Source organism: Canis aureus, chromosome 37 (genome assembly GCF_053574225.1).
Source record: "Canis aureus isolate CA01 chromosome 37, VMU_Caureus_v.1.0, whole genome shotgun sequence".
Taxonomy (NCBI): Eukaryota; Metazoa; Chordata; class Mammalia; order Carnivora; family Canidae; genus Canis; species Canis aureus.
The window spans coordinates 23,276,883-23,302,423 of record NC_135647.1 but is presented as its reverse complement, the minus strand read 5'-3'; the positions used below and the strand labels follow the sequence as shown (position 1 = coordinate 23,302,423).

General features: G+C 40.3%; 1 protein-coding gene across 4 annotated transcripts in view; it reads left to right on the top strand.

Annotated features, from left to right (window-relative positions):
• The window catches only part of RIPK1 (receptor interacting serine/threonine kinase 1), a 40,351-nt gene that overhangs the window by 10,139 nt on the left and 4,671 nt on the right, over nucleotides 1-25,541 (top strand). For all 4 annotated transcript variants that reach the window (XM_077886229.1, XM_077886231.1, XM_077886230.1 and 1 more), the window contains exons 2-10: nucleotides 35-254; nucleotides 942-1,098; nucleotides 4,758-4,895; nucleotides 6,412-6,640; nucleotides 8,699-8,848; nucleotides 19,185-19,261; nucleotides 22,659-22,755; nucleotides 23,631-24,197; nucleotides 25,392-25,535. In XM_077886229.1, coding sequence (XP_077742355.1) covers nucleotides 103-254; nucleotides 942-1,098; nucleotides 4,758-4,895; nucleotides 6,412-6,640; nucleotides 8,699-8,848; nucleotides 19,185-19,261; nucleotides 22,659-22,755; nucleotides 23,631-24,197; nucleotides 25,392-25,535 — 1,711 coding nt within the window. In that variant the 5' untranslated portion in view covers nucleotides 35-102. The remainder of the gene's footprint in view (nucleotides 1-34; nucleotides 255-941; nucleotides 1,099-4,757; nucleotides 4,896-6,411; nucleotides 6,641-8,698; nucleotides 8,849-19,184; nucleotides 19,262-22,658; nucleotides 22,756-23,630; nucleotides 24,198-25,391; nucleotides 25,536-25,541) is intronic.

The following is a 25,541-nucleotide window of genomic DNA, read 5'->3' as shown; positions in this document are numbered from 1 at the left end:
TCTCCTTGTTTGCGTTTGTGTTTCTGTTGTACAGGGCACAGCTCTGAGGAGGAAAAGGTGGTGCATTTGTGGACATTCTTAGGATTCACAAGGAAACCAACCATGTCCTTGGATGACATTAAGATGAAATCTAGTGACTTTTTGGAGAAGGAGCATCTGGACAGCGGGGGCTTTGGGAAGGTGTCTTTGTGTTTACACAGATCCCATGGACTCGTAATCCTGAAAAAGGTGTACACAGGGCCCAAGCGCACTGAGTGAGTGGGGGCTGGGGCAGGTTTCGGGCTGGGCCATGGGAAGAACTCCTGTGGAGGTGTGGGCAAGCACGGCCGGAGGTTAGAAGGAGACAGACGGCGGGGTGACAGTGTGCAGACTGTGTCAGATAACGCGCTAGCTGGTCATCGTTAGCCCTGAACGGCTCCTGAGGATTCTGAGGCTGGTTAGCAGGAAGCTCAGGGCCAGCTGACAATGGAAGAGGAGGGATGGGGGGGATTAGAGAGAGGGAAGGAACTGAAGGGGCAGGAGGGAGGCAGTGAGAAGAAAGTGGGAGGGGTCCGTGAGATAGACTTGGGTACTTGCTGCAGAGCTCTGCTGGGGACCGGCCTTACATAGAGGGCAAAAAGAGGTAGCCCATTAATTAGAGGTTCCAGAAGCCCCCTGTTGAAAGCAGTCGGTGGACTCGCTAGCAAGAGAGGCCGCGTGGTGTGGGGTGGCGTCTGTGGGGCTGCTTCCCCGGGGGCTCCTCGTTCCTCCCCTGCTGAGGTCTCTTGAGCACTCGCTGCACACCCCCGGGAAGGACCGAGGACCCCTCTGCCCGCCGACGCCAGCACCGGGCCCGGAAGGGGTCGAGACCCGCATGAGCCCGGACAGCAGCGTGGGCTGCGATGGCCGCGTGTCCCGCGTCCTCGGGCCTCAAGGGACACGGGCCACCTTCCGTCCCGCAGGTACAACGAGTCCCTCCTGGAGGAGGGCAGGATGATGCACAGGCTGCGGCACAGGCGGGTGGTGAAGCTCCTGGGTGTCATTCTCGAGGAAGGGAACTACTCCCTGGTGATGGAGTACATGGAGAAGGGCAACCTGATGCACGTTCTCAAGGCGGAGGTAAGTGCACTCCGCAGCCTGCTGTCCCCCCCGGGCCTGGCCGCACCTCCCCCCCACCGCCCCGTGCCCCCCATGGGCCGGTCGCAGCTGCCTTTGGTCAGCTCCCTGCATCCTCGGGGCCGGGGACAGCCCATCTCCCCGGGCCCGTTGGCTGGAAGGCCTCTGCCCCCGGGTCGTGGAAGGACACACCGCAGGTCGCCGTGCGCTCCTGTGATGCTTGCTCTCCGATGCCGCTGGAGTATCTTCCAGCCTAAGTGTTAATGCATTAGCGGCCAGAAGGCTGGGTAAGGAAGGCTTGAAATAAGGACATAGAAACCGATTCTGAAAACCCCCTCCCCTTAGTAAAGCACCTTTTAGCGTCTGTCTAGCTATTAGGGGCGAGGCTTTGTGCTGGTTGCTCCGGAGCCCACAGCAAGTATGACACAGACCCGCCCGCGGCACAGATAAGGAGGAAAACCATGTGGCCTGGTGGCGTTTCCACAGGCATCCTCCCAGCCGTGGGGACACCGAGAACAGGTACGTCCCCCCAGCCATGGGGACACCGAGGACAGGTACGTCCCCCCAGCCGTAGGGACACCGAGGACAGGTACGTCCCCCCAGCCGTGGGGACATGGAGGACAGGTACATCCCCCCAGCCGTGGGGATACCGAGGACAGGTACGTCCCCCAGCCGTGGGGACACCAAGGACAGGTATATCCCCCCAGCCATGGGGACACCGAGGACAGGTACGTCCCCCAGCCGTGGGGACACCGAGGACAGGTATATCCCCCCAGCCATGGGGACACCGAGGACAGGTACATCCCCCCCAGCCGTGGGGACACCGAGGACAGGTACATCCCCCCCAGCCGTGGGGACACCGAGGACAGGTACATCCCCCCAGCTTGGGGACACCGAGGACAGGTACGTCCCCCCAGCCGTGGGGACACTGAGGACAGGTACATCCCCCCAGTCATGGGGACACCGAGGACAGGTACATCCCCCAACCGTGGGGACACCGAGGACAGGTACTCACTTCAGTGTGGGGTAGATAAGGAGGGATTCCAGAAGGACGGTTCCTGAGCCAAAGCCTGAAGGACAGGCGCAGTTAGGGAGCACGTGTTCCTGGCGGGAGGACGGCGAAGGACAGAGAATACAGCAATTTTGGAACACCGTCAAGAACTGGACTTGGCCCGAGCATGGAGGGCGTGTGGGCCTGGTGGGATTGGCTGTCTGCAGGGCAGATACCCCCCTTTCCCCACCTTCTCCCCAGCCCTACAACTGCCCAAGGTTCTGTCCCTTCTTCGATTCCTCGAAGCCCTGGGCAGCTCTCACAGGCACCGGTGGGAAGGCTAAGAGTGTGGCTTATGCACGTTGTGTTGTGGTTGGATGTGATTGCTCTTCTCCCCAAAACCAGGTTAGACCAGCTGCTGCTTGTAGTAGGCGTTGAGGCATCCTGCCAGACGCAGAGATAAGTGGACTAGTTTGGGCTCCAGAAGAATCCAGGAGGATGTCAGGGAAAAGAGCAGAAAGGAAAATGAGAAGGGGATTTTCTTTGCTTACTCCGAATGTTTTCCCAAGTCCAAAGGTGTATACCAAGGAAGGAGGGAAAATCTCCTGCTGTTTTTTGGGTGGTGGCGATCAGGCTGCCAAATCAGCCACATTATGGGTTTTAAATATGGTTTAGAGGGTTGACTTGGACTCTAACTTCCATCATTTAAATTTTTGTCCAGTTTACCAACAACCAACATATAAGTAAATTTTTAGAGAACAGCCCATTTGTAGGGACTGTATGCATGCATGCATGCACACACACACACACGCACACATACAGTTTACGTTTTTCGGTGTTAAGTAAAATTAATGTTTTGGAATTCTCTGTAATAGCATTAATATTTATATAACTAGAATACAATTGTAAGTAAGTGACTTCTGAATTTACAAAGACTTGCTGAAGTATCTGATATGAAATTATCAAGCAGCTATTCACTTCAGCATTGTTTTGTTTTTTGTTTCCTAGTGAACGTGGTATCAGGTCTCGTTTATGTTTTTTTTTTTTTCTTTTTAAGATTTAAATTCAGTTTCCCAACATATAACACTCAGTGCTTATCCCATCAAGTGCCCCCCTCAGTGCCCATCACCCATTCACCCCCACCCCCTGCTCACCTCCCCCTCCACTACCCCCTGTTTGTTTCCCAGAGTTAGGAGTCTCTCATGGTCTGTCTCCCTCTTTTAATTTTTCCCACTCAGTTCCCCTCCTTTCCCCTATAATCCCTTTCACTATTTTTTTCTGTTCCCCAAATGAATGAGACCATAGAATGTTTGTCCTTCTCCAATTGACTTATCACTCAGCATAATCCCCTCCAGTTCCATCCATGTTGAAGGAAATGGTGGGTATTTGTCGTTTCTAATGGCTGAGAAATATTCCATTGTGTACATAGACCACAGCTTCTCTATCCATCATCTTTCGATGGACACCGAGGCTCCTTCCACAGTTTGGCTATCGCGGACTTTGCTGCTATAAACATTGGGGTGCAGGTGTCTTGACATTTCACTGCATCTCTATCTTTGGGGTAAATCCCCAGCAGTGCCACTGCACTTCAGCATTTTTTTAACATCATGTTACCTCATAGGTTCATCTTAAATGTTTGTAATCAGTGTAATCAGCACATTTCTTTCATATTGTCTTTTCTCGTATGATTTCATACACACGTTTCTGTGACATTGTTCGTCTATTTAATATATAGTAGCATATACTAATGGACTGTAAAAAATAATTGGTTTTTTGTTTATTTCTTTATGCCTTCATTCAACAACAATTCTAGGCACCATGCTAGGTAGTAAGTAAGGATGTATATTATAATCATCGCCATCATCATCGTGTTCTGCGCTCAAAGAGCTTAACTTTATAGCATTTTAACATATTTCCATATTAGCGTGGAAGTTTTAGTTTTACAGGACAGAACACAATAGTAATACCCTTAGCACATGGGATGAAATCTTTCTTTAAAAGGAGGCTTCTTTTAAAATGATAGCTGTGCTGCAAAGCATAGTAGAAGGAATCCTGGTGACTACAGATGGTCCCCAACTTATGGTTCGACTTACGAGTTTTTCACTTTACAATGGTCAAAAGCCATGGGCATTCAGTGGAAACCATTCTTTGAATTTTGAATTTGGGTCTCTTCCTGGGCTAATGATATGCATTATAGTCCTCTCTCATGATACTGGGGCAGCAGCCGCTGAGCGGAACCACAGCTCCCGGCCAGCTGTGTGATCACAAGTTAGACAGCCAACATGCTCGCGACCATTCTGTTACACAGCCATTCTGTTTTTCACTTGCTGTTCACTATCAGTCAGTTACTTGAGATATTCAACATTTTATTATAAAATAGGCTTTGTGTTAGATGATTTTGCCCAACTAAGGCTAATGTAAGCGCTCTAAGCAGATTAAAGGTAGGTTGGGCTAAGCTATGGCGTTTGGTAGGTTAGGTGTATTAAACACATTTTCAACTCATAATACTGTCAACTTGTGATGTGTTTATTAGGACATAACACAATTCCATTGTATGTCGAGGAGGATCTGGATATCCACAGGTTCAGACCCCACAACCTTGAATAAAACAGTTGCTTTGGCCTGTTTGACTTACCTTTCCATGTCATAGACTTAATGTCCCTTGTTTTAGGTCAGTATCCCCCTTTCTGTAAAAGGAAGGATAATTATGGAGACCATTGAAGGGATGTGCTACCTCCATGGAGAAGGCGTAATACACAAGGACCTAAAGCCTGAAAACATCCTTGTCGATGATGACTTTCACATTAAGGTAAATCAGAATCTGAAAGTTTCTAGAAGATTGGGGTGGTTTTGTTTTTTTCTTAAAGATTTTGTTTATTTGTGAAAGAGAGAGAGACAGAGACAAAGATAGCAACAGAGATAGCAGCAAAGAGCAGATTCCCGCCCTGAGCAGGGAGCCTGATGCAGGGTTTAACCTGAGATGGTCCTGGGATCATAACCTGAGCCAAAAGGCAGATGCTTAACCGACTAAGCTACTCAGGTGCCCCAGGGGGGTTTTAGTTTTAATTCTCTGCTATAAACCCATTTTTGTATGTGATAAACACTAAAGGAAGACCTCGCTCAGCTTAGAACTGGTGAACGGTGGTGCCAAGGATTCACAAGAAAGATACGGACTCGATGGAGTTCATATTATTTATTTTTTTATTAATGTTATCTACGTTTTTTATCAGTTTTTTTTTTAACTATAATTTATTCCATTGTAGTAAAGGGAACAAGGGGAGGGGATTTTCCTTTTGTTCACCCAAGAGCAGATTTAAGTAGGTGGAACATCACATCTAATTGGTTTTGGCAGCAGGAATCCAAGCACGAGAATCTGAAAGGGGAAGCAGCAATGGTGGGGAGCGCAGGAGCTGCTGACTCAGAGTCCCTCCACTATGAGATTCTGCTTCTAATGCTTCCTTCTAGTCTTGGACAGATTCTTATTCCTATAACTTTAAAAGGAAGTTTCCCTCTTTAACATTAAATCACTTATTTCTTATGTATCTCTTAGGTTAAAATCGGGGGATTTTAGATCACCACATGATCTACCCAAATGCTTGGATTCCTAGAGGCAAAAGTGAAACTGTTCCCTCTGATTTCTTCTTAACTGTATTGTTCTATCCTTCCCTGTTCTATCATTGCCCTGCCACCTCTCTCTTTGTTCTGTGTCTGACCTTTGTATTTTTCTTTTGGTTTCCTTGTTGGTTTTTCTCCTTCTTCCTATCCCATCTTCTCTCAGGTTCAGGCTACCAACTCAAAACAAGTAGCACAGCAGTCTGTATCCTCAGGACTTTGGAGTTCTTAGAATCTCGCATCCATGGGCTTCGGGACACCATTTGGGAAAACTGAAGGTGCGGTATCTAGTCCCCATGTGCTATACACATCTGCTGAGAAGACCCCTTTTCTTCCTAGCCCCAGAAATAGTTGAAAAAAAAGTATGCAGAGTAAATGAGGAATTAGAATAAACACGTTCTGCTGTAGTTCATGTCAGAAATGACTTCTGCTTTTCTTTTCCCTCCCCTTCCCCTAGCAAATTACATGGTTTTATTGCATAAGAATTCAAATACCAGAATTTCACATGGACACATCTTAGGGACATTTTCCAGATAGCTGAGGAGACAAAGTTTCTATGAACTTGTTCAGAAGTAGCTGTTTTAAATCTATCTAGTGGAAATTTCTGGAAATTCACTATACCTTGCATCTATTAGTTAAGCCCAACATTTAAAGACAAGTCTAATTTGCCTCTGGCTCTCATAGAACAATCACGTTGATTTGATCTCTTGCAGATAGCTGATCTTGGCGTTGCTTCCTTTAAGACGTGGAGTAAACTGACTAAAGAGGAAATTAATGAGCAGAGGAAATTGAATAGTGTCTCTAAGAAAAATGGTGGAACCCTCTGCTATATGGCCCCAGAGCATCTGAATGACATCAACGCCAAGCCCTCGGAGAAGTCAGATGTGTACAGCTTTGGCATAGTACTTTGGGCGATATTTGCTAATAAGGAGCCATATGAAAGTAAGACATTTATAGAGGAGTGGGATCTGGCTATTAATCAAAACTGCTGAGTGAAATATTGGCCTTCAATGAAGGCAGTTAGGATTTCCAACTGTTTGTTGTTTTAAGGTCTTTCTTACCCACGAGACCACAAGCTACACGAGGGCTAGGACCATATCTGATTTATTCAGCACTATTTCCCCAGTATTCATCTCACAGTGCCTGGAACACAGTAGGTGTGCAGTACCATTATGTTGAATGCATGAGTAATCTCGGTTTAGGAATCAGGGATCACAGGACACATAGGAGCCATGATGATGTGTCTGTATTTGGGAGGTGCTGTAAAATTCCAGGATTCTTCCTGGACAGGAAAACTTACTTCCTTCTGCTTATGAGGCATATACTTCATACTTTGATTCATTATTCACTTGCTCTTTCACTTGAGAATTTTCTTTTTAGTACTTACTAGGGGTACTTTAATCAGAATTAAGAATAAAAAGATGAGAACAGATACATGGAGATACAAGATACAAGAATAAAAAGATGAGAACAGGGCAGCCCGGGTGGCTCAGCGGTTTAGCACCACCTTTGGCCCAGGGCCTGATCCTGGAGACCTGGGATCGAGTCCCACATGGGGCTCCTTGCGTGGAGCCTGCTTCTCCCTCTGCCTGTGTCTCTCTCTCTCTCTTTCTCTCTCTCTGTGTGTCTCGAATGAATGAATAAATAAATAAAATCTTTTTTTTTTTAAAAAAAAAGATGAGAACAGATACATGTTCATGGAGGAGAATGGATACAAAAGTATATATATACATATATATATACACACATCTTCAGTTTGTTAAATGTCTAAATTAATGGACATTTTCCATTTCTATTTTCTTGGGTGATTATCAGCTCCCCCAGTTTAATGATCGATCACCCATTGCCAGGGCCTCTCAAATCTCTTATCTCTATCCCTGGCCTGGATATCCATTTATCTGTTAGATCCATTACACATGCCAGAGGATCCCCAAAGCAACATCCCCCCAAATAAATTCATCTTCTACATGTGCTCCTTGTAGTCCACTCAGCTTTGCTCATGTTCAGAAAATGGCATCAGCATCCACTTACCAGTTGCCCAACCAGAAACTGTAGGCATTCCGGTCTCAGCTTTGTCCATTCAAAACCTATGAATTCAAGGTATATATATGATTCAAGATCCATCTTGAATCCCCCCACTTCTGTCCCCACCAGACTCTCTAGTTCAGACCATCCGTATTTCTACTGAGGGCTGCTCATTTCCCCATTCACCCTGCAGCCAGGCTGGTCATCCTAATAGACAAGTATGACCATCTCATTCATCTATTTATAATCTTTCCAAGGCTCCCTGGGCCTCCAGTATAGAGTTCAAATTCTTCAGCATGGAATACAAGGCCCTCTCTGGCTTTTCCATCTTTCTCTAGCCTTATTCCTTACCTCTCTTTCTTTAGTCAATATGCCCAGTTATTGAGAACTACGCATAATTTCTAGGATACATCACGATTTTGGAGACTTCCAAGCTATTCATATCCTGCCCCCCTATCCTGGAATCCTGTTCTCTGAGTCCTCCTTCCTGATTTATCGATAAATCCTTCTAGTTTTTTTTTTTTGATGCAGCAAAGCCTTCTCTGACCTTCTCATCATGGTTGTGTTAGCAGAAACCTTTGTACTTAATTTTTGAATAACCGTTACCAATCTGTATTTTAAGTCCCTCTCAATAAACTTAGTTCTTTACGGGTAAAAGCTGTTCCATGTTCGCCTTTGTATTAAAGTCTGGAGTCTGCCATTGTTTTTATTTGTATATTCTATTCTACCAGGAGGCCACTTTGTTGTGAATTCTTTCTTTCTTCTGCAGAGGTTAAAATGTCGTTTGATCATCTGGGCAGTAGAATATGTCAGTGCCTTGTCAGAGGGTCCTTCTGCCCCTAACAGATGAGGCGCCCGTCCTAAAAGCATACCCTAGGTAGAGGAGATCAGCAGGATTGTCCAAGTTCTGCTGCCTTCCTGCCTAAGACACGCAGGACCTGAGGAAAAAATCAACGTAAATTCTTTGCCTTATAGATGCTATCTGTGAACAGCAGCTGATACTGTGCATTAAATCTGGGAACAGGCCAGATGTGGAGGACATCATTGAGTACTGCCCAGAGGAGATTATCAGCATCATGAAGCAATGCTGGGAGGCAAAACCCGAAATTCGCCCAACATTTGCTGGTAAGAGCATCTTCTGTGACTGTGTACATTGCCAGTGAGGTGACTTTCCTGGTAAGATGTTGTCAGGAAGTTGAAGTGTTCAGAAACCTGAGTTCTACTTGTGATTTCAAATAGACTTTCTAGATTTCACACATTTTGTTCGATGAAAAGATACCATCCCTCTTAAAAGTGTGAAGTTATATGAGGCCCTCTTCTTTCTTTTTTCTTTCTTTCTTTTTTTTTTTTTTCTGCATAATTAACTTTTTAAAAATTGTGTTAAGGGCAGCCCTGGTGGCTCAGCGGTTTAGCGCTACCTTCAGTCCAAGGCATGATCCTGGAGACCCAGGATCAAGTCCCACGTCTGGCTCCCTGCATGGAGCCTGCTTCTCTGCCTGTATCTCTGCCTCTCTTTCTCTCTTTGTGTGTCTCTCATGAATAAATAAAAAAAATCTTTAAAAATAAATAAATAAAAATTGTGTTAAAATATGCATAATGCATCAGTTACCATTTTAACCTTATTTAAGTGTACAGTTCAGCGGCGTTGAGTACGTTCACAGTGTTGTGCATCCAGCACCACCAGCCATCTCTAAAACCTCTTCATCTTCCCAAACTGAAACTTCGTATCCATTAAAACGCACCAACTCCCCATCCCCCTTCCCCCAGCCCTGGCAGCCACCCTTCTGACTTTTCATCCCTATGAATTTATTCTATTATTTCTATCATTACATCAATAGGCACGATTCTAGGCACCTCGTGGAGTCATACAGTTTTTGTCTTTTCGTGCCTGGCTTGTTTCACTCAGGATAATGTCTAGGGTTGCTCTGTGCTGTGGTGTGTGTCAGAAGTTCCTTCCTTTTTTTTTTTTTTTGTAAGATTTTATTCATTTATTCATGACAGAGAGAGAGGCAGAAACACAGGCAGAGGGAGAGAGAAGGGGTGTGTGTGTGTGTGTGTGTGTGTGTATGTATACACACACGCCGCATTTTCTTTATTCATTCATCTGTTGATGGATACTTTGGTAGCTTCCACTGGTCCTTTTTTATTAGCATCTTTTATTTCTTCTCCTTCCCCTTGGGATGCAGACTTCTTTGGAAATGTATATTGTCATTTAGATTAGGCCTGTAGGGCAGCCCGGGTGGCTCAGCCGTTTAGCGCAGCCTTCGGCCCAGGGTGTGATCCTGGAGACCTGGGATCAAGTCCCACGTCGGGCTCCCTGCATGGAGCCTGCTTCTCCCTCTGCTTGTGTCTGTGCCTCTCTCTCTCTCTCTCTCTGTCTCTCATGAATAAATAAATAAAATCTTTAAAAAAATTAGGCCTTTAATAGAGGGCGAGGAAAGGGGACATGAATGTTTGTCACATCCTTGCATGTCTTCCCATTCCACTAGGTTACCTAGGACCTTGCTAAGATTCTAGAGGCAGAGGAAAGAAAATCAGGTAAGCAAGAAATAAATAGTAGGAAGTCACTTAGGAGCCTATTTCTGCCATGAGAAAACAGAATAAAGCCCCACCCACCACTAGAACCAAGGATTAGAAGGGTACTTTGATTTACTTGCTTGTTTTCCTATTTTCCTAGTCAGCCTGAATCCTCTCCTGACCTGGTCTCTTCTTTTCTTTCATGCCTTTTTCACTTTTTTAAAATTAAAGTTCCTATTTTGAGATAATTGTAGATGTACCTGTGGTTGTAAGAAAAACAGGGGCACCTGGCTGGCTCAGTCAATAGAGTATGCAACTCTTGATCTCGGGGGTTGTAAGTTCGAGCCCCAGGCTGGATGTACAGGTTACTAAAAAATCTTTCTAAAAAAAATAGGGAAAAGAAAAGAAATAACACAGAAATATCCCATATACCTTTTACCTAGTTTACCCCAGTGATAGCATCTGGCCAAACTACAGTATGGTTTTACAACTAGGATGTTGACCTTGATACAGTCAGATGCAGGTCATCTCCATCACCAGAAGGGTGCCTTATGTTGCCTTCTTGTACCCACACCCACTTTCCTCCCCAACGCCACCCTCCTCCTTCACCTCTGTTGATCACTAATCTGTTCTCCGTTTCTGTCATTTTTTGTCACTTCACAAATACTACATAAGTAGAATCATAGGGACCCCTGGGTGGCTCAGCAGTTGAACATCTGCCTTTGGCTCAGGGCATGATCCCGGAGTCCTGGGAACGAGTCCCACATCAGGCTCCCCACATGGAGCCTGCTTCTCCCTCTGCCTGTGTCTCTGCCTCTCTCTCTCTGTGTCTCTCATGAATAAATAAATAAAATCTTAAAAAAAAATAGAATCATAAAATACTTTTTGGGAATGCTTTGGGTTTGGCTTTTTGCCATTCAGCATGATTCATCCAGGCTATTGTGTATACCAACGATTTGTTCTTTTTATTGCTGAGTAGTATTCCATGGTGTGGATGTACCACAGTTTGTTTATTCTTTCCTCAAAAGAAATATGGTTCGTTCTCCATTTTTGGCTATTATAACTAACACTACTGTAAGTATTCATGTGACAGGTTTTTGTGTGAATACGTCTTTATTTCTCTAGAATAAATAACCAGGAGTGAGATAGCTAGGTTATACAGTAGTTTCATGGTTGTTTTTTTGTGGATTTTTTTGCCACTGTTTTCCAGAGTGGTTGTACCATTTTATGTTCTCGCTAGCAATGTGAACCACCAGTGATCCAGTTTCTCTGCATCTTTGTTAGCATTTGTAGTGTTGTCACCATGTCATTTTAGCCGTTCTGATAGGTAGGTAGTGATACCTCACTGTGGTTTTAATTTGTATTTCTCTAATGACTAATGATATTGAATATATCCTTTTTTATGCTTATTTGCTATCTGTCGATTTTGGTGAAATGTTGCTTTAGGTCTTTTGCCTGTTTTCTAATTAGATTGCTTGTTTTTTTTGCTGTTGAATTATGAATGTTCTTTATATCGTCTATGTAGTATTCCTTCATTGGATTTGTAGTTTGCAAATATTTTCTCCAAAACATAGTGGGTTTTTTTTAATCCTCTTAAGCAGCATCTTTCACAGAGTAAAAGTTTTTGATGAATTCTAGATTATGAATTTTTCCTTTTATGGATTGTACTTTTGTTGTCAAGCCTAAGAACACTGCCGGGGTTGGATTTCAAAGATTTTCTATATGTTCTGTTCTAAAATTCTTACAATTTTACATTTAAGTCTATTTTAAGTATTTTTTTTTTCTATAACTGTCAAGGAAAATTTTTGATTGCTAACCAAAGAACAATAGCACAAAACTAAATATTTGATTCTTTCTTGCAAGTCATTCAATTTATATTTTGTTGGAAAAGTACCACAATCTATTTTGAGTAAATTTTTGTATAAGGTATGTGGTTTAGATTGAAGTTCATATTTTGCCTATGCATATCCACTTGTTCCAGTACCATTTGTTGAAAGTCTGTCTTTCCTCCATTGAATAGCTTTTTCTTCTTTGGCAGAAATCAGTTGGGGATATTTGTATGGGTTTATTTCTGGGTTCTCTATTCTGGTCCATTGAGCTGTGCATCTAGCCCTCTGCCAATACCTACAGTGATATGTCTTACTGAGTAGGCTGATTCCTTCCATTTTTTCCTTTATTTAAAAAATTATTTTAGCTAGTCTCGTTCCTTTGTCTTTCCATATAAAATTTAGAAAAATCTTGTCTATATCTACCAAATAAAAAATCTTACCTGGATTTTGATAGAAATTGTGTAAATCGGTATATCTATTTGGGGAGAATTGATATCTTTACAATACTGAGTATTCTAATCCATGAACACAATGTGTCTCTTCATTTGTTTGTATCTTTGCTTTATCAGTGTTGTATAGTTTTCAGCATACAAGTCCTATATATTTCTTTTTGAGCAACTGTAAATAGTTTGTATTTTAAATTTGGTGTCCATTTGTTTATTGCTAGAATATGAAATACAGTTGATTTTTTTGTATGTTAATCTTGTATCTTATTACCTTATTGAACTCACTTATTAGTTCTAGAAGTATTTTAGGAGATCTTTTTTAGATTTTCATGTCATCTCCAAATAGGGACAGTTTTATTTCTTCCTTTCTGATCTGTATGACATTTATTTCCTTTTTTTACTTTATCACATTGGCTAGAATTTCTAGCATTATCTTAAATAAGAACAGTGAGAACAGACACCCTCACCTTTTCTCAATATTAGGGGAAAGCATTCAGACTTTCACTATGAAGTATGTTAGCTGTAGGTATTTTGTAGATACTCTTTATCACTGAATGAAGTTCACCATACTTATCCTTATTTTTCTGAGAATTTCTCTTGAATGGGCTTTGAATTTTGTCAAATGTTTTTTCTGCAGTGATTGATATGATCATGTGATTTCCCTTCTTTTCACTGTTAATATGGTGAATTGCATTGATTAATTTTTGAATACCAAACTAGCCTTGCATCCCAGGAATAAAATAATAATAAAACCTATTTGGTAATGGTGTATAATTCTTTTTATATGTTGTTAAATTCCATTTGCTAATATTTTGTTAAGACTTTTGCAAGTATATTCACTAGGATATTGGTCTATGGCTTTTTGCTTTTGTATTATCTGTGTCTGGTTTTGATATCAGGATCAATATTGGCTTCATAAAATAGAGGAGTTTTCCCTCCTATTTTTTGGAGGAGAATGCATGTAATTGATGTTAATTATTTAAAAGGTTTTTAGAATTTTCTCAAGAAACCATCTTGGCCTGGAAATTTCTTTTTTGGGAGTTTTTAAATTGTGAAATTGATTTCTTTAATATTATAGGAGCTATCAAGATAATCTGTATATCAGAGTAGTCTGTTTTATATCAGAGTAATATATGAAATCGTTTATTAGTTCTGGTTGTGGTAGTTTGTATTTTTTGAGGAAATGATGTATTTCATTTAAGTTGTCACATTTATATGTGTAAAGTTGTTTGTAGTACCTCTTATTATTGTTTAGCTATCTGCAGTGTTTGTATTAATGTCCTTTGTTTCATTCCTGATACTGGTTATTTATGTCTTCTGTTTTCCTTTGTTAGTAGTCTTCCTAGAGGTTTATCAATTTATTGATGTTTTTCAAATAACCAGCTTTTTGTTTCATTGATGTTCTCTATTTTTTTTTATGTTTTTCATTTCATAGATTCCTGTTCATTTCCTTTCTTCTACTTTTTGTTTTCTTTGTTCTTCTTTTTTTAAGTTCTTGAGGTGGGAATTTAGATTATTGATTTGGATTTGAGACCTTATCTGTTTTCTAATGTGTATGTAATGCCATAAATTTCCTTCTCAGCACTGCTTTAGTTATGTCCCACAGATTTTGATAGATTGTTTTTTATTCTCATTTACTTAATTGCATTTTTAAGTTTTCTTTGAGATTTTCTCTTTGATCTATGCATTATTTAGAAGCATGTTGTTTAGTTTCCAGGAGTTTGGAGTTTTCCTGCTTTCTTTCTGTTATTGGTTTCTGGCTTGGTTTCATTGTAGTAAGAGAACACATTCTGTATGTTTAACTTCTGTCAAATTTATTGAGGTTGGTTTTATGGCTCAGGATATGGTGTATTTTGGGATATGTTCTGTGGACACTTAGGAATGGATTATTCTGCTCTTGTTGGGTAGAGTGTTGCGTAAATCTCAATTAGATCTGTAGATAATGTTGAATTCTTTTATGTCTTGGCTGATTTTCTGTCTAGTTCTTTCAGTTGTTGAGAAAGAGATGTTCAAGTCTCCCACTGTGATTGTGGATTTGTCTATTTCTGCTTTTAGTTTTATCTTTTGCTTTATAGATTTTACATCTCTTGTTTGGTGCGTATATATTTAGGATTGCTGTCTTGATGGATTGATCCTTTTATCATTAGGTAAATATCCCTTTTTGTCTCCAGTAATCTGCTCTGAAGTTTATTTTATTGAATATTAAGATAGGCACCTTCTTTCTTTTTATCAATGTTTATATGATTTATCTTTCCCCATCTTTTTACTTTAAAATGCCTAAAATCATTATGTGTGAAGTGAGTTTCTTGTGGCGGTATATACTTGGGTCATGTTTCCTTAATCTGTTTTGCCAATATGCGTCTTTTGATTTGTGTTTAGACCATATTAATTTAGTGTAATTTTTGATATGTGGTGGAGCTCACGTTTGCCATTTTATTTTGTTTTTTTGTTTACTCTTTCCGTTTTTTATTTCTCCATTTTCTTTTTGCTTCCTTCCTGTTCTTTTTTGAACATTTTTAGAATCCCATTTAAATTTATTGATAGTCTTTCTTTCTTTCTTTCTTTCTTTCTTTCTTTCTTTCTTTCTTTCTTTCTTCTTTCTCTTTTCTTTTTTCTTTCTTTCTTTCTTTCTTTCTTTCTTTCTTTTCTTTCTTTCTTTCTTTCTTTCTTCTTTCTCTTTCTTTTTTTTAATAGAGAGTACACACATGCAAGAGCAGAGGAGGAGCACAGCAAGAGAGGCAGGCTTCATGTCCCAGTGCAGAGCTCAATATAGGGCTTGATCTTATAACTCTGAGATCATGATCTGAGCTGAAATGAAGAATTGGATACTTAACCAACTGAGTTACCCAGGCCCCTGAATTAATTGATAGTATCTTTGAGGATAGTTTGTCCAGTGGATGCTCTAGGTTTTATTTTATTTGTACACAATTTATCACAGCATACTGATGTTATTGTATCAGTTTGAGTGAAGTAGAAAAACTTTACTTTGTTTACTTCCCTTTACTTTCCTTTGTGTATAATTGCCTTAAATATTTCCTCTACATGTATTTAGAATACATTGACATTGTTACAGTTTTGCTTCACCTGTCATAGTTTAGAAAACTTTTCAAAAGGAGAAAGAAAGCCTATTTATTTTTATATATATATACATATATATATTTAAGATTTTATTTATTTATTCATGAGACACACACAGAGAGAGAGAGAGAGAGAGGCAGAGACACAGGCAGAGGGAGAAGCAGGCTCCCTGCAGGGAGCCCCATGTGGGACTAGATTCGGGGCCTCCAGGATCACAATCTGGGCCAAAGGTGGCGCTAAACCGCTGAGCCACCCGCACCCCTTTAGCTTTATTTTTGATTACTGTGTTGTGGGGTGTTTTTTGTGAAACTACTTCTGATACCAAATGTGTCACAACTAGATGTCCTAGAATTCAATTAAATTCTGACACTAACTACCTGGAGTTATTGTCAGACTCCACAGGTTTAAGGGCTTAGCTCTGCTGTAAAATTGTTCCCACTTTAGACACCAGATGGAGTTTTGGGAGTTTTTAAATTGTGAAATTTAAAGATGGAGATGGAGATAGGGTGCCCAGGCTGCTTACACTTCTGGCCCACCAAATACAAATTTGAAGGATCTCATAATACGCTGTTAAGGTTCAGTAATACAGTGGAACAACTCATAGAACTCAGGAAACTATTTTATTTATGTTTACTGGTTTATTATAAAGGACAACTCTGGAGGAGCCAAAGGAAGAGATTCATTAAGTAAGTTATTGGTGGGAGCGATGTGCCACAGAGCTCTCATACCCTCTCTGGACATGCTACTTTTCCAACAATTTACTCATTTAATGTATTCACTAACCTGGAAGCTCCCCAAACCCCATTGTTTAGAGGTTTTCGTGGAAGCTTCATTAGGTAATCTGGGGATTGAACTCAATCTCTAGTCTCCCTCCTCTCTCTGGAGGTCAGGGAGTGGTACTGAAATCTCCAACCCTGTAATCATAGCTAGGTCTTTCTGGTGACCATCCCTCATCCTGAAGCTATTTATCTTCTCCTCCTCATCCCTCTAGCCTGGAGCTATTTCATTAACATTACAAAAGATATTTTTATTGCTTAGGAGAGATCCCAGGGATCTGGGGAGCTCCCTGTCTTGAACTAAGTGAAGCTGGGGAAGAGAACAAATATTTATTTTTCAATTATAGCACATGGATTCTTTCTTCCTTCCTGATGTTCCAAGGTATCTTCTTTTATCAATTCTTGCTTGTTAAGGAACTTCCTTTAGCCATTCTCTTAGGGTGCCTCTGCTAGGAACAGATTATCATAATTTTCTTCATTTGAGAATGTCTTGGTCATACCTTCATTTGTAAAAGATATTTTTTGCTGGGTGTAGGATTCTGGGTTGACAATTCTTTTCTTTCAAGACTTAATAAATACTGTACCACTTACTCTGGCCTCCATGGTTTCAGTTAAGAAATTCTTTTTTTTTTTTTTTAACATATAGGTAAGGCATTTTCTCTGGCTGTTTTCACTTTTTATCTTTCAGAGGTTTATTATTTGTCTTGGTATGAATTTGGGTTTATTCTATTTGAGTTTTGTTTTGATTTTTGAATCTGTAGGTGTATGTCCCTTGCCACATTTGAGAAGCTTTCAGCCATTATCTCTTTGAGTACTTTTTTCATCCATGCTCTCTTTTTCCTCTCTGAGACTGAGATAACAGAAATAGTAGATCTTTTGTTGTTATAGTTTCACTTGTCCCTGAGTCTCTACTCTTTTTTTTTTTTTAAAGGTTTTATTTATTTAATCGAGAGGGGGGAGGGGCAGAGACACAGGCAGAGGGAGAAGCAGGCTCCATGCAGGGAGCCCGATGTGGGACTCCATCCCGGGTCTCCAGGATCATGCCCCGGGCTGTAGGCGGCGCTAAACCTCTGAGCCACCTGGGCTGCCCTCTACACATTTTTTTTGTTTATTTTCTCTCTCTTGATCAGATTGGGTTATTTCTATCATTCTATCTTTAAGTCTACTGACTTTCCTATGTCTCCTTTATTCTGCTGTTGAACTCATCTACTTTGGTTTATTATATTTTTCAGTTCAAAAATTTTATTGAACTTTCTTTTTTATCTTATGTTTCTTTGTTGAGGCTTTCTGTTTTCTCATTTGTTCTAAGCTTGTTTGTAATTGCTTATTGAAGCATTTGTATCATGGCTGTTTAAAAATCTTTAAACAGCTAGTTCTAATATCTCTGGTATCAATTATCTTTTTTCTTTCAGTTTTAAATCTTCCAGTTCTTAGTCTGGTGAGTGATTTTTCTCTTGAAACTTGCACATTTTTTTACAATGCTAGGAGTTTTGGGGTATTCTTCAATCCTTCTACATTAGCTGGCCTTTTTTTGACATGGATTTGGCAGTGGAAGAGTAGCTGCCACCTTGTTCATGACAGGTAGAGGGGAGTCTAGGACACCTGAGAAGGGGGGGGCGTTCCTTGTTTGTCCTGGTCAGGGTGGAAGTTCCAGTGAAGTCCATGGACACTGCAATGGAGGCGAAAGTTCTGACTCCCACTAGGCTTCTGACACTTCTCCGTTGGAATGGGTAGGAGCACCTTATTATTGCAAAGTAAGAGTGCAAGTCTAGTCTACCTTCATAGTCCATTGAAACCACAGAGTAGAGAGGCTCATTACCATCTGGCAGGAAGGAAGGCACAGCAGTGGTTCTTCCCATGCCCCTAGCACCCACATGGAGGCCACATGTTCAGGAATGGACCAGGAGGAGGAAAGGACTTCCTATTGGCCCTCTCTGACATCACCGTGCTGGGGGTGTTGAAGTACCCTGTTCCTGTCTCTTGAGGTTGGAAATCTTAGCTCCCTACTTGGCCTTTGCTGGTAAGGTTGGGGGTGGAGCCACAGTGTTTTCTGTGATGTTTGGCTGGAGAGTGGTTATTGACTAAAAGTCTTTTGTCTTGCTAGGCTACCCTTTGCTTAGTCCTTTGGCTAGAAAAAGCAGACTTTTGTTAGGATTTTGTTGTTGTTGTTCGGTTGCCAGCTTCCTTAAGTGCAAGTCTGGGATCTAAGAGGCAAAAAGAAATCCTAGTGAACTCATCGCCATGTCTCCTCAGATCCCAGAGTCCCTAGTTTGTCTGCCTTTGTCTTTCCTCCTTTCATGCTCTTTTTATGTTTGTTTTATGTGTGATTTTATAGGGGTTCTTGTGCTTAGAGGGAGAAATAAGGAAAGGTATGTCTACTCCATCTTCTTGAAAGTGGAAGTTGCCTTTTTCTTTTAAGGCTAGCAGCTTTGAACTCTTTATATCAAATCCCTATTCTGAGTGTTCTAGCCTATAATAATTTTGATACCAGAGAGACCAAAACAAGGAGTTGTCCATCCCTATTCAGTTGGAGATTAATTCATAATAAATTGGGCTTTGTGCTGCAGTTGGAGAAACATGCTATTAGGCAATGATCTCTTGGTTTCCAGTGTTGCCTTGTCCCTTCGTCTGTCTACTTAGTTATTAGTCTTATTAGTCTCTTCATATAAGTCAGTGATTTGGCATTAAAATTTTTATTTTACTGCTTTGTCCACAGATTAAGGTAAGTAATTAAAAAATAATAGATTACTGGTTATTTAAATTTTAGTTTAGAAAATACCTAAGAAATTTAAAGTACTATTTTTTTTTTACATAGGCATTGAAGAAAAATTTAGGCCTTTTTATGAAGATCAATTAGAAGAAAATGTAGAAGAAGATGTGACAAGTTTAAAAGTAGGTAACATAGCAGGTACTCAAAACATTAACATATCAAAGCATATGTATTACCAGTTTTGAAAACCAAAGCAATATAATTTGTTACTAAGATTTGAGGTAAGCTAGCTTGGTAACCACATGAAACAAAATTAGCAATTCTATACAGATAACCATCAAGTTGGCACACTGGACCCATTCCTCCATCAAAACTAATGAAATGAGAGAAATTATATATATAGCAATGTGGAAACAAAAGCACAACCTCACTGGAGTAGAACGGAAAGTACCATAGGAGGATCAGTCATTTTGAGGAATTCTTGGAAGCCAACAGAATTTTATTTCCTAAGACCTATAACAGAAAAAGAAAATGCTAACCCAAAACATAATGCTGAAGGAGTACTGGAGGAACAAGTCTATGTCCATTTGTAGAAGAAACAGCATAGTCAGCTGGGGCATTGGTGTAAGACTGTCACTTGGGAACCATGCTTGTGCCAGTTACAAAAGTTGGCTCCTCCCTCTGAGTCCCTTGTGCTGTGCAACACATGGGAGCAGCATCTTCCTCAACCTGAAACAGTGAATTTGGTCTGGGGACTAGAAGTATATCAAAGGTTATTACCAGCCAAGTAGCCAAGACAAACAAAGACCTTCCCTACACACACACTTAGGAAACAAGCTGCTGGCACAAGTACAGCAACATGCTGCTAGATTCATGAGGGGAAGAACTACAGTCAATAAAACAGGCAGGCATATGGAGATTTCAAAATGAAGATAAAAACCGGAGAGGCGAGAATTACCAGACTTCTGAGGGATACCTATACTATAAAAGGAAAGGTATCCAATGGAAACCATGCTTGGGCATCAAAAGAACGTCAGGAAAGAGAGTCACTAGGGATAAGTCACAATAATCAGAAATATTTCATAACTATAAAAAGTTCAACTCACCAGGAAGATAATAACAGCTTTAAATATGTGCATGCCCTTAATAACATGGTCTCAATATCAAAACCAAACTTGATAAAACTCAAAGGAGCAAAAGACAAATTCAGAATCATAGTTGGAGATTTTAATATACAAATTTCTCTTTAACTGACAGAACAAATAGACAAAAAAAATCAGTAAGGATATAGAAAATTTGAAGAACATGATTAACATTTGACTGAATGGAAATATAGAAAACACTGCATTTAATAACTACAATAGGCTTTTCAAGCACATACAGACATACTTTAAAATTGACTGTGTCCTGGGAAATAAAACAGTTCTCAACCAATTTTAAAAGGATTATAATCATATTAAGAATTTTCTCTGATTACATTTCAGTTATGCTAGAAATTAATCTTAAAATTTAAAACTCTCATGTGGTTAGTAAAGAAATATATTTTTAAATAGCCTGTGGATTAAAAAGGAATCACAATGGAATTTAGAAAAATTTTGAACTGAAGACTAACAAAAGCACTACATATTAAAACAAAATGCAAATGTGACTAAGAAAAAAACTTAAAGGAAATACCAAAATGTTAATTTTGTCCTTGGAGTGAAGGCAGAATGTGTAGGTTTTAAATATAATTCTGTACATTTTCTATATTTTCAATAAGAGTGGTATCACTTTTATAGCAAAAAAGAGTTTCTTTTTCCTTTTTTTTTATTTTGGTAAAATACACATAACATAAAATTTACCATCTTACCTTTTCTTTTTTTAAAAAGATTTATTTATTTTAGAGAGAGAGCGTACATGCATATGTGCATGGGGGAAGGGGGGAAAGGGGGAGAGAGAGAGAGAGTCTTAAGCCGACTCCAGGCTGACTGCAGAGCCTGACACAGGGCTCCATCTCATGACCCAGAGATCACGACCTGAGCCAATACCAGGAGTCTTATGCTTAAGCAACTGCACCCCTCAGCTGCCCCACCATCTTACTCATCTTTCAGTGTAGAATTCAGTAGCATTAAGTACACTCACAGTGCTGTACAAACATCACTTAGTGTCCATTTCCATTTTTAAATATTCCAGACAGAAACTCTGTGCCCATTAAACAACTGTTCCCCATTCCTCTTCCCAGTTCCTGGTAACGTGTAATTCCACTTTCTATGAATTTGCCTCTTTAGGTACCTTGCAGACGTGGGGATCAAACAATATTCATTTTCTTGTGTCTGCCATATTTCACTCAGCATAATGTTTTATAGGTTCATCCATGTTAACATGTTTTAAGAGCTTCGTTCCTTTTTAAGGCTGAGTAATTCTCCATTTTCTGTGTATATCACAGTTTGATTATTAATTCAACTGTGATGGATACTGAGTTGTTTCCACCTTTTATCTATGAACATTGATGTACAATTTTTTTTGAGCTCCTCCTTTCAATTCTTTTGGGTATATACACGAGTGGAATTGCTACATTGTATGATGATACTATGTTAAATTTTGAGGAACCATCAAATTGTTTTCCATAAGGGTCCTACCATTTTACATTTCTGGGTTCCAATTTCTCTACATTCTCACCAGCATTTTTCATTCTCAGGGTTTTGTTTGTTTTGTTTTTTAAATGATAGCCATCTAGAGTGTGAAGTCGTGTGAAGTCATGTATAACTCATGGTGGTTTTAAAGGATATTTTCCCAATGATGTTGAGCACTTTTTCATGTACCATTTGTATATTTTCTTTAGAGAAATGGCCCTTTGGCCATTTTTGAATTGAGTTGTTTGTGCCTTATCGTTGAATTATGCAAATTCTTTATATAATCTGGATAGTCATCTCTTATCAGAGATATGATTTGCCAGTATTTTTTTCCTATTCTCTGGGTTATCTTTTCACTCTCTTAATAGTGTCCTTTGATGCACAGAGGCTTTAATTTAGATGTACTCAAATTTATTTATTTTTATTTTGTTACCTGTGTTATTGGTGTCATGTCTAAGAAATTACTATCAAATTGAATGTCGTGAATCTTTCCCCCTATGTTTTCTTCTAATGTTTATATGGTTTGAGCACTTAAGCTTCAGTGTTTGGGTCCATGTGAGTTAATTTTTGTATATAATAAAAGTAAGGGTCCAACTTCATTCTTTTAGGTTTGTATCCAGTGTTCCCCCATTGCATGGTTTGGCACCCTTGTTGAAAATCAGTTCGCCATATAAGGGTTTATTTCTGGGTTCTCTATCTTTCATTGGTCTATGCCTGTCCTTAGAGCAATACCACACTGTTTTGATTACTGTAATCTTGTAGTGAGTTTTGAAATCAAGAAGTGTGAACCCTCCAAATTTATTCTTCTTTTTCAGGATTGTTTTGGCTATTTGGGGAAAAAAGATTTATTCCTTGTAAGAGCTATATGAAATCTCTACCTTTTGAAAAGATTTCATTTTTCTATAATAATTTTTTGGAACTATTTTCTACTGTTTACTAAAGTGTACATTTATGCTGTCAATTATAGAAAGAGTATCCAGACCCAGCCCAAAATTCAGTTGTGAAGAGAATGCAGTCTCTCCAGATTGACTGTGTAGCAACACCTCCAAGCAGGTCAAATTCAGGTAACATACTATGATTGAAAATAACGTATTCAGTTGTTTGTTCGTGCATGCACTCTGTTCTCAAAAATACTCTTCATGAACATATAAGAAACAGAAGAAGCTATAAAATTTAACTCTTGCCTTAAAGGAATCTATAATATATTTAGAATGAAGATAACATATATTTGAAATAGTAAGTAACAGGGTGTTCACTAAAATCATAAAACATCCTGAACATAAGAGGCCTAACATATATCTGATAGGGAGAGTGTAAGGGCTCAGGATAAAGAGGGGACATATGTGGAAGCAAGGTCCTTGAGGTCAGGGATGATATCCAGAGAATTAGCAGAGAGGTTGGTCTTGGATTCAAGGAGGGATACTTTTTTCATTTTCACAAAAGGAAAAACAGAGTATAGGATATTGAAGCCACTTACTAGCTATCTGTTCTAGGGCAAATTAACCTCTTGTAAACCTCATCCCTCAAATCATAATATAATTGCTCCTATTCTTACAGGGCTTTTAGAGAATAAAAGAATCCATGGAGAGTGCTTAGCACCAAGCTGCTCCGGGTCTTATTTTCCAGCCCTGCACCACACCAAGGACACAGCCACCTTCTCTACTAAAGACCAGTCCCTTTCTCCCTTGGTCATTCCTGTGACACTCATGTTGCCATTGCCTGTTAACATTTCTCTAGTGCTCCCTCACCACCCTGCAGGGGCTTCCACAAATTACTTACATATTTGTAGGAAGAGGACCATCAAGTCAATGCTTTTTTTATTTGCTTGCAAAGGTTTCAGTATGTTATTCTGAGACACAGATGTGTGGCGGTGCCCAGGTTTTATTTTATTTCTTGTTGCTGTCTGAAACTCTTTCCAATGTTGATCATTTCTCCTCAGCCCCAGAACAGCCCAGTTCGCTGCACAGTTCCCAGGGACTGGGGATAGGTCCCGTGGAAGAGTCCTGGTTTGCTCCCTCCCTGGAGAACCAGCAGGATGAGAACCAGCTCAGCTTGCAGAGTAAACTCCAGGAGGAAGCCAACTACCATCTTTATGGCAGCCGCATGGACAGGCAGACGAAACCACTCAGACAGAGTGTGGCTTATAATAGAGAGGAGGAAAGGAGACGAAGGGTCTCCCATGACCCTTTTGCACAGCAGAGACCTTATGAAAACATTCAGAACCCAGGAGTAAAAGGCCTTCCTTATTCTATTGCAACCAGTCCTGGTAATGCAGTACACCAGCCAAAGGGGCTAACCAGCCAACCCCCAGTAAGGTACTGGAACAATGAATTGTACAGTCCATTCAATTTTAGAACAAGACCACTGGCTCTGGGAACAACAGGTTCAAGAGTCTGGTATCAGCCAAATCCAAGCCATATCCCAAGCGTGAATAAAACTCCAGTGCCGGAGACCAACCTACTGGGGAACACGCCCACCATTCCATTCAGCTCCTTCCCATCAAGAGGTAAACAGTTCTTTTTAGCTATAATCTTTTTTAAATGTTTCTGAAAATAAAGCAGCTATTAGCTCTGATGTAGACTCTAAGGTTACAAGGGTGAGTTGTTTATAGTCTTCAGCTGCCACATGCCGTTTGCAGCCATGGACTAGTCTCCATCAGAGCACTTGGCTTTGGTTTGAGTAGGATTCATCGCAGCTACCCACAGGTGTTGGGTTACAGGTCCTTGTAACCAGTGGGTATCTTCTGCTTTAATCTGCATCACAGTGGTCCCATTATACCCAATCGCTGATGGGTTTGTGTTCTTTTACTTGCTTGCTGTTTTCTGAAGGTAAGAAAGAAGTCTTGGATATTTTAATTCTTATCTTATATCGGCCAAAGACTGCATTGGTGAGGAAACCATAGTGTTGGGCTACCATCACCACCATTTATCTCTGGAACTCTTTTCATCTTCCCAAACTGACACTCTGTACTCATCAGACACTAACTCCCCATTCCCCTACCCCCAGCCCCTGGCAACCACCATTCTTTCTGTCTCTATGAATTTGACTGCTATAGGGTACTTGATATATGTGGAATCATACAGTCTTTGTCCTTTTGTGACTGGCTTATTTCACTGAACACAATGTCCTCAAGGTTTGCCAATATTGTAGCATGTGTCAGGATTTCCTTCCTTTTTTTAAGGCTGAATAATATTCCATTGTCCGTACATAACACATTTTGTGTATCTGTTCATCTGTTGGTGGACCCTGAGTGACTTCCACGTTTTGGATGTTGTGGATAATGCTGCTGTAAACATGGCTATATAAATATCTGTTTGGGGCCTTGCTTTCAGTTCCTTTGAGTAAATACCCATAAATGGAATTGCTACATCTTAGAGTAAGTCTATTTTTAATTTTTGAGGGATCTCCATATCATTTATCACACCATTTTGTATTACCGCCAGCAGCACACCTTGGTTCCAGTTCATCCACATCCTTGCCAACACTGTTACTTTTTTTTTTTTTTTTTTTTAATAGTAGCCATTTTGGTGGATGTAAGGTTAGTTCAGCTACATTTTGAAGAGGAAAATTTCAAAGACTGTCATAGGATAAATAATTTAACTTCTATATCTAGAATAAAGCCCTGTCCTTTTACCATGTTGTATTTATTTCTCTTGCTTTCAACCTAGATTTACTTACCTGTGTGTTTCACTCTATTCAGATGAGTCTGTAAAATGTACCATATACAACAGTTCTGGCATTCAGGTTGGAGAGCATAATTATATGGAGGTTGGTGGAATGAGTTCAGCCCTGCTCGACATGAACATGAAAGAAGAGCCAGCTTATAAGTACCAAGATATCTTTGGTAAGA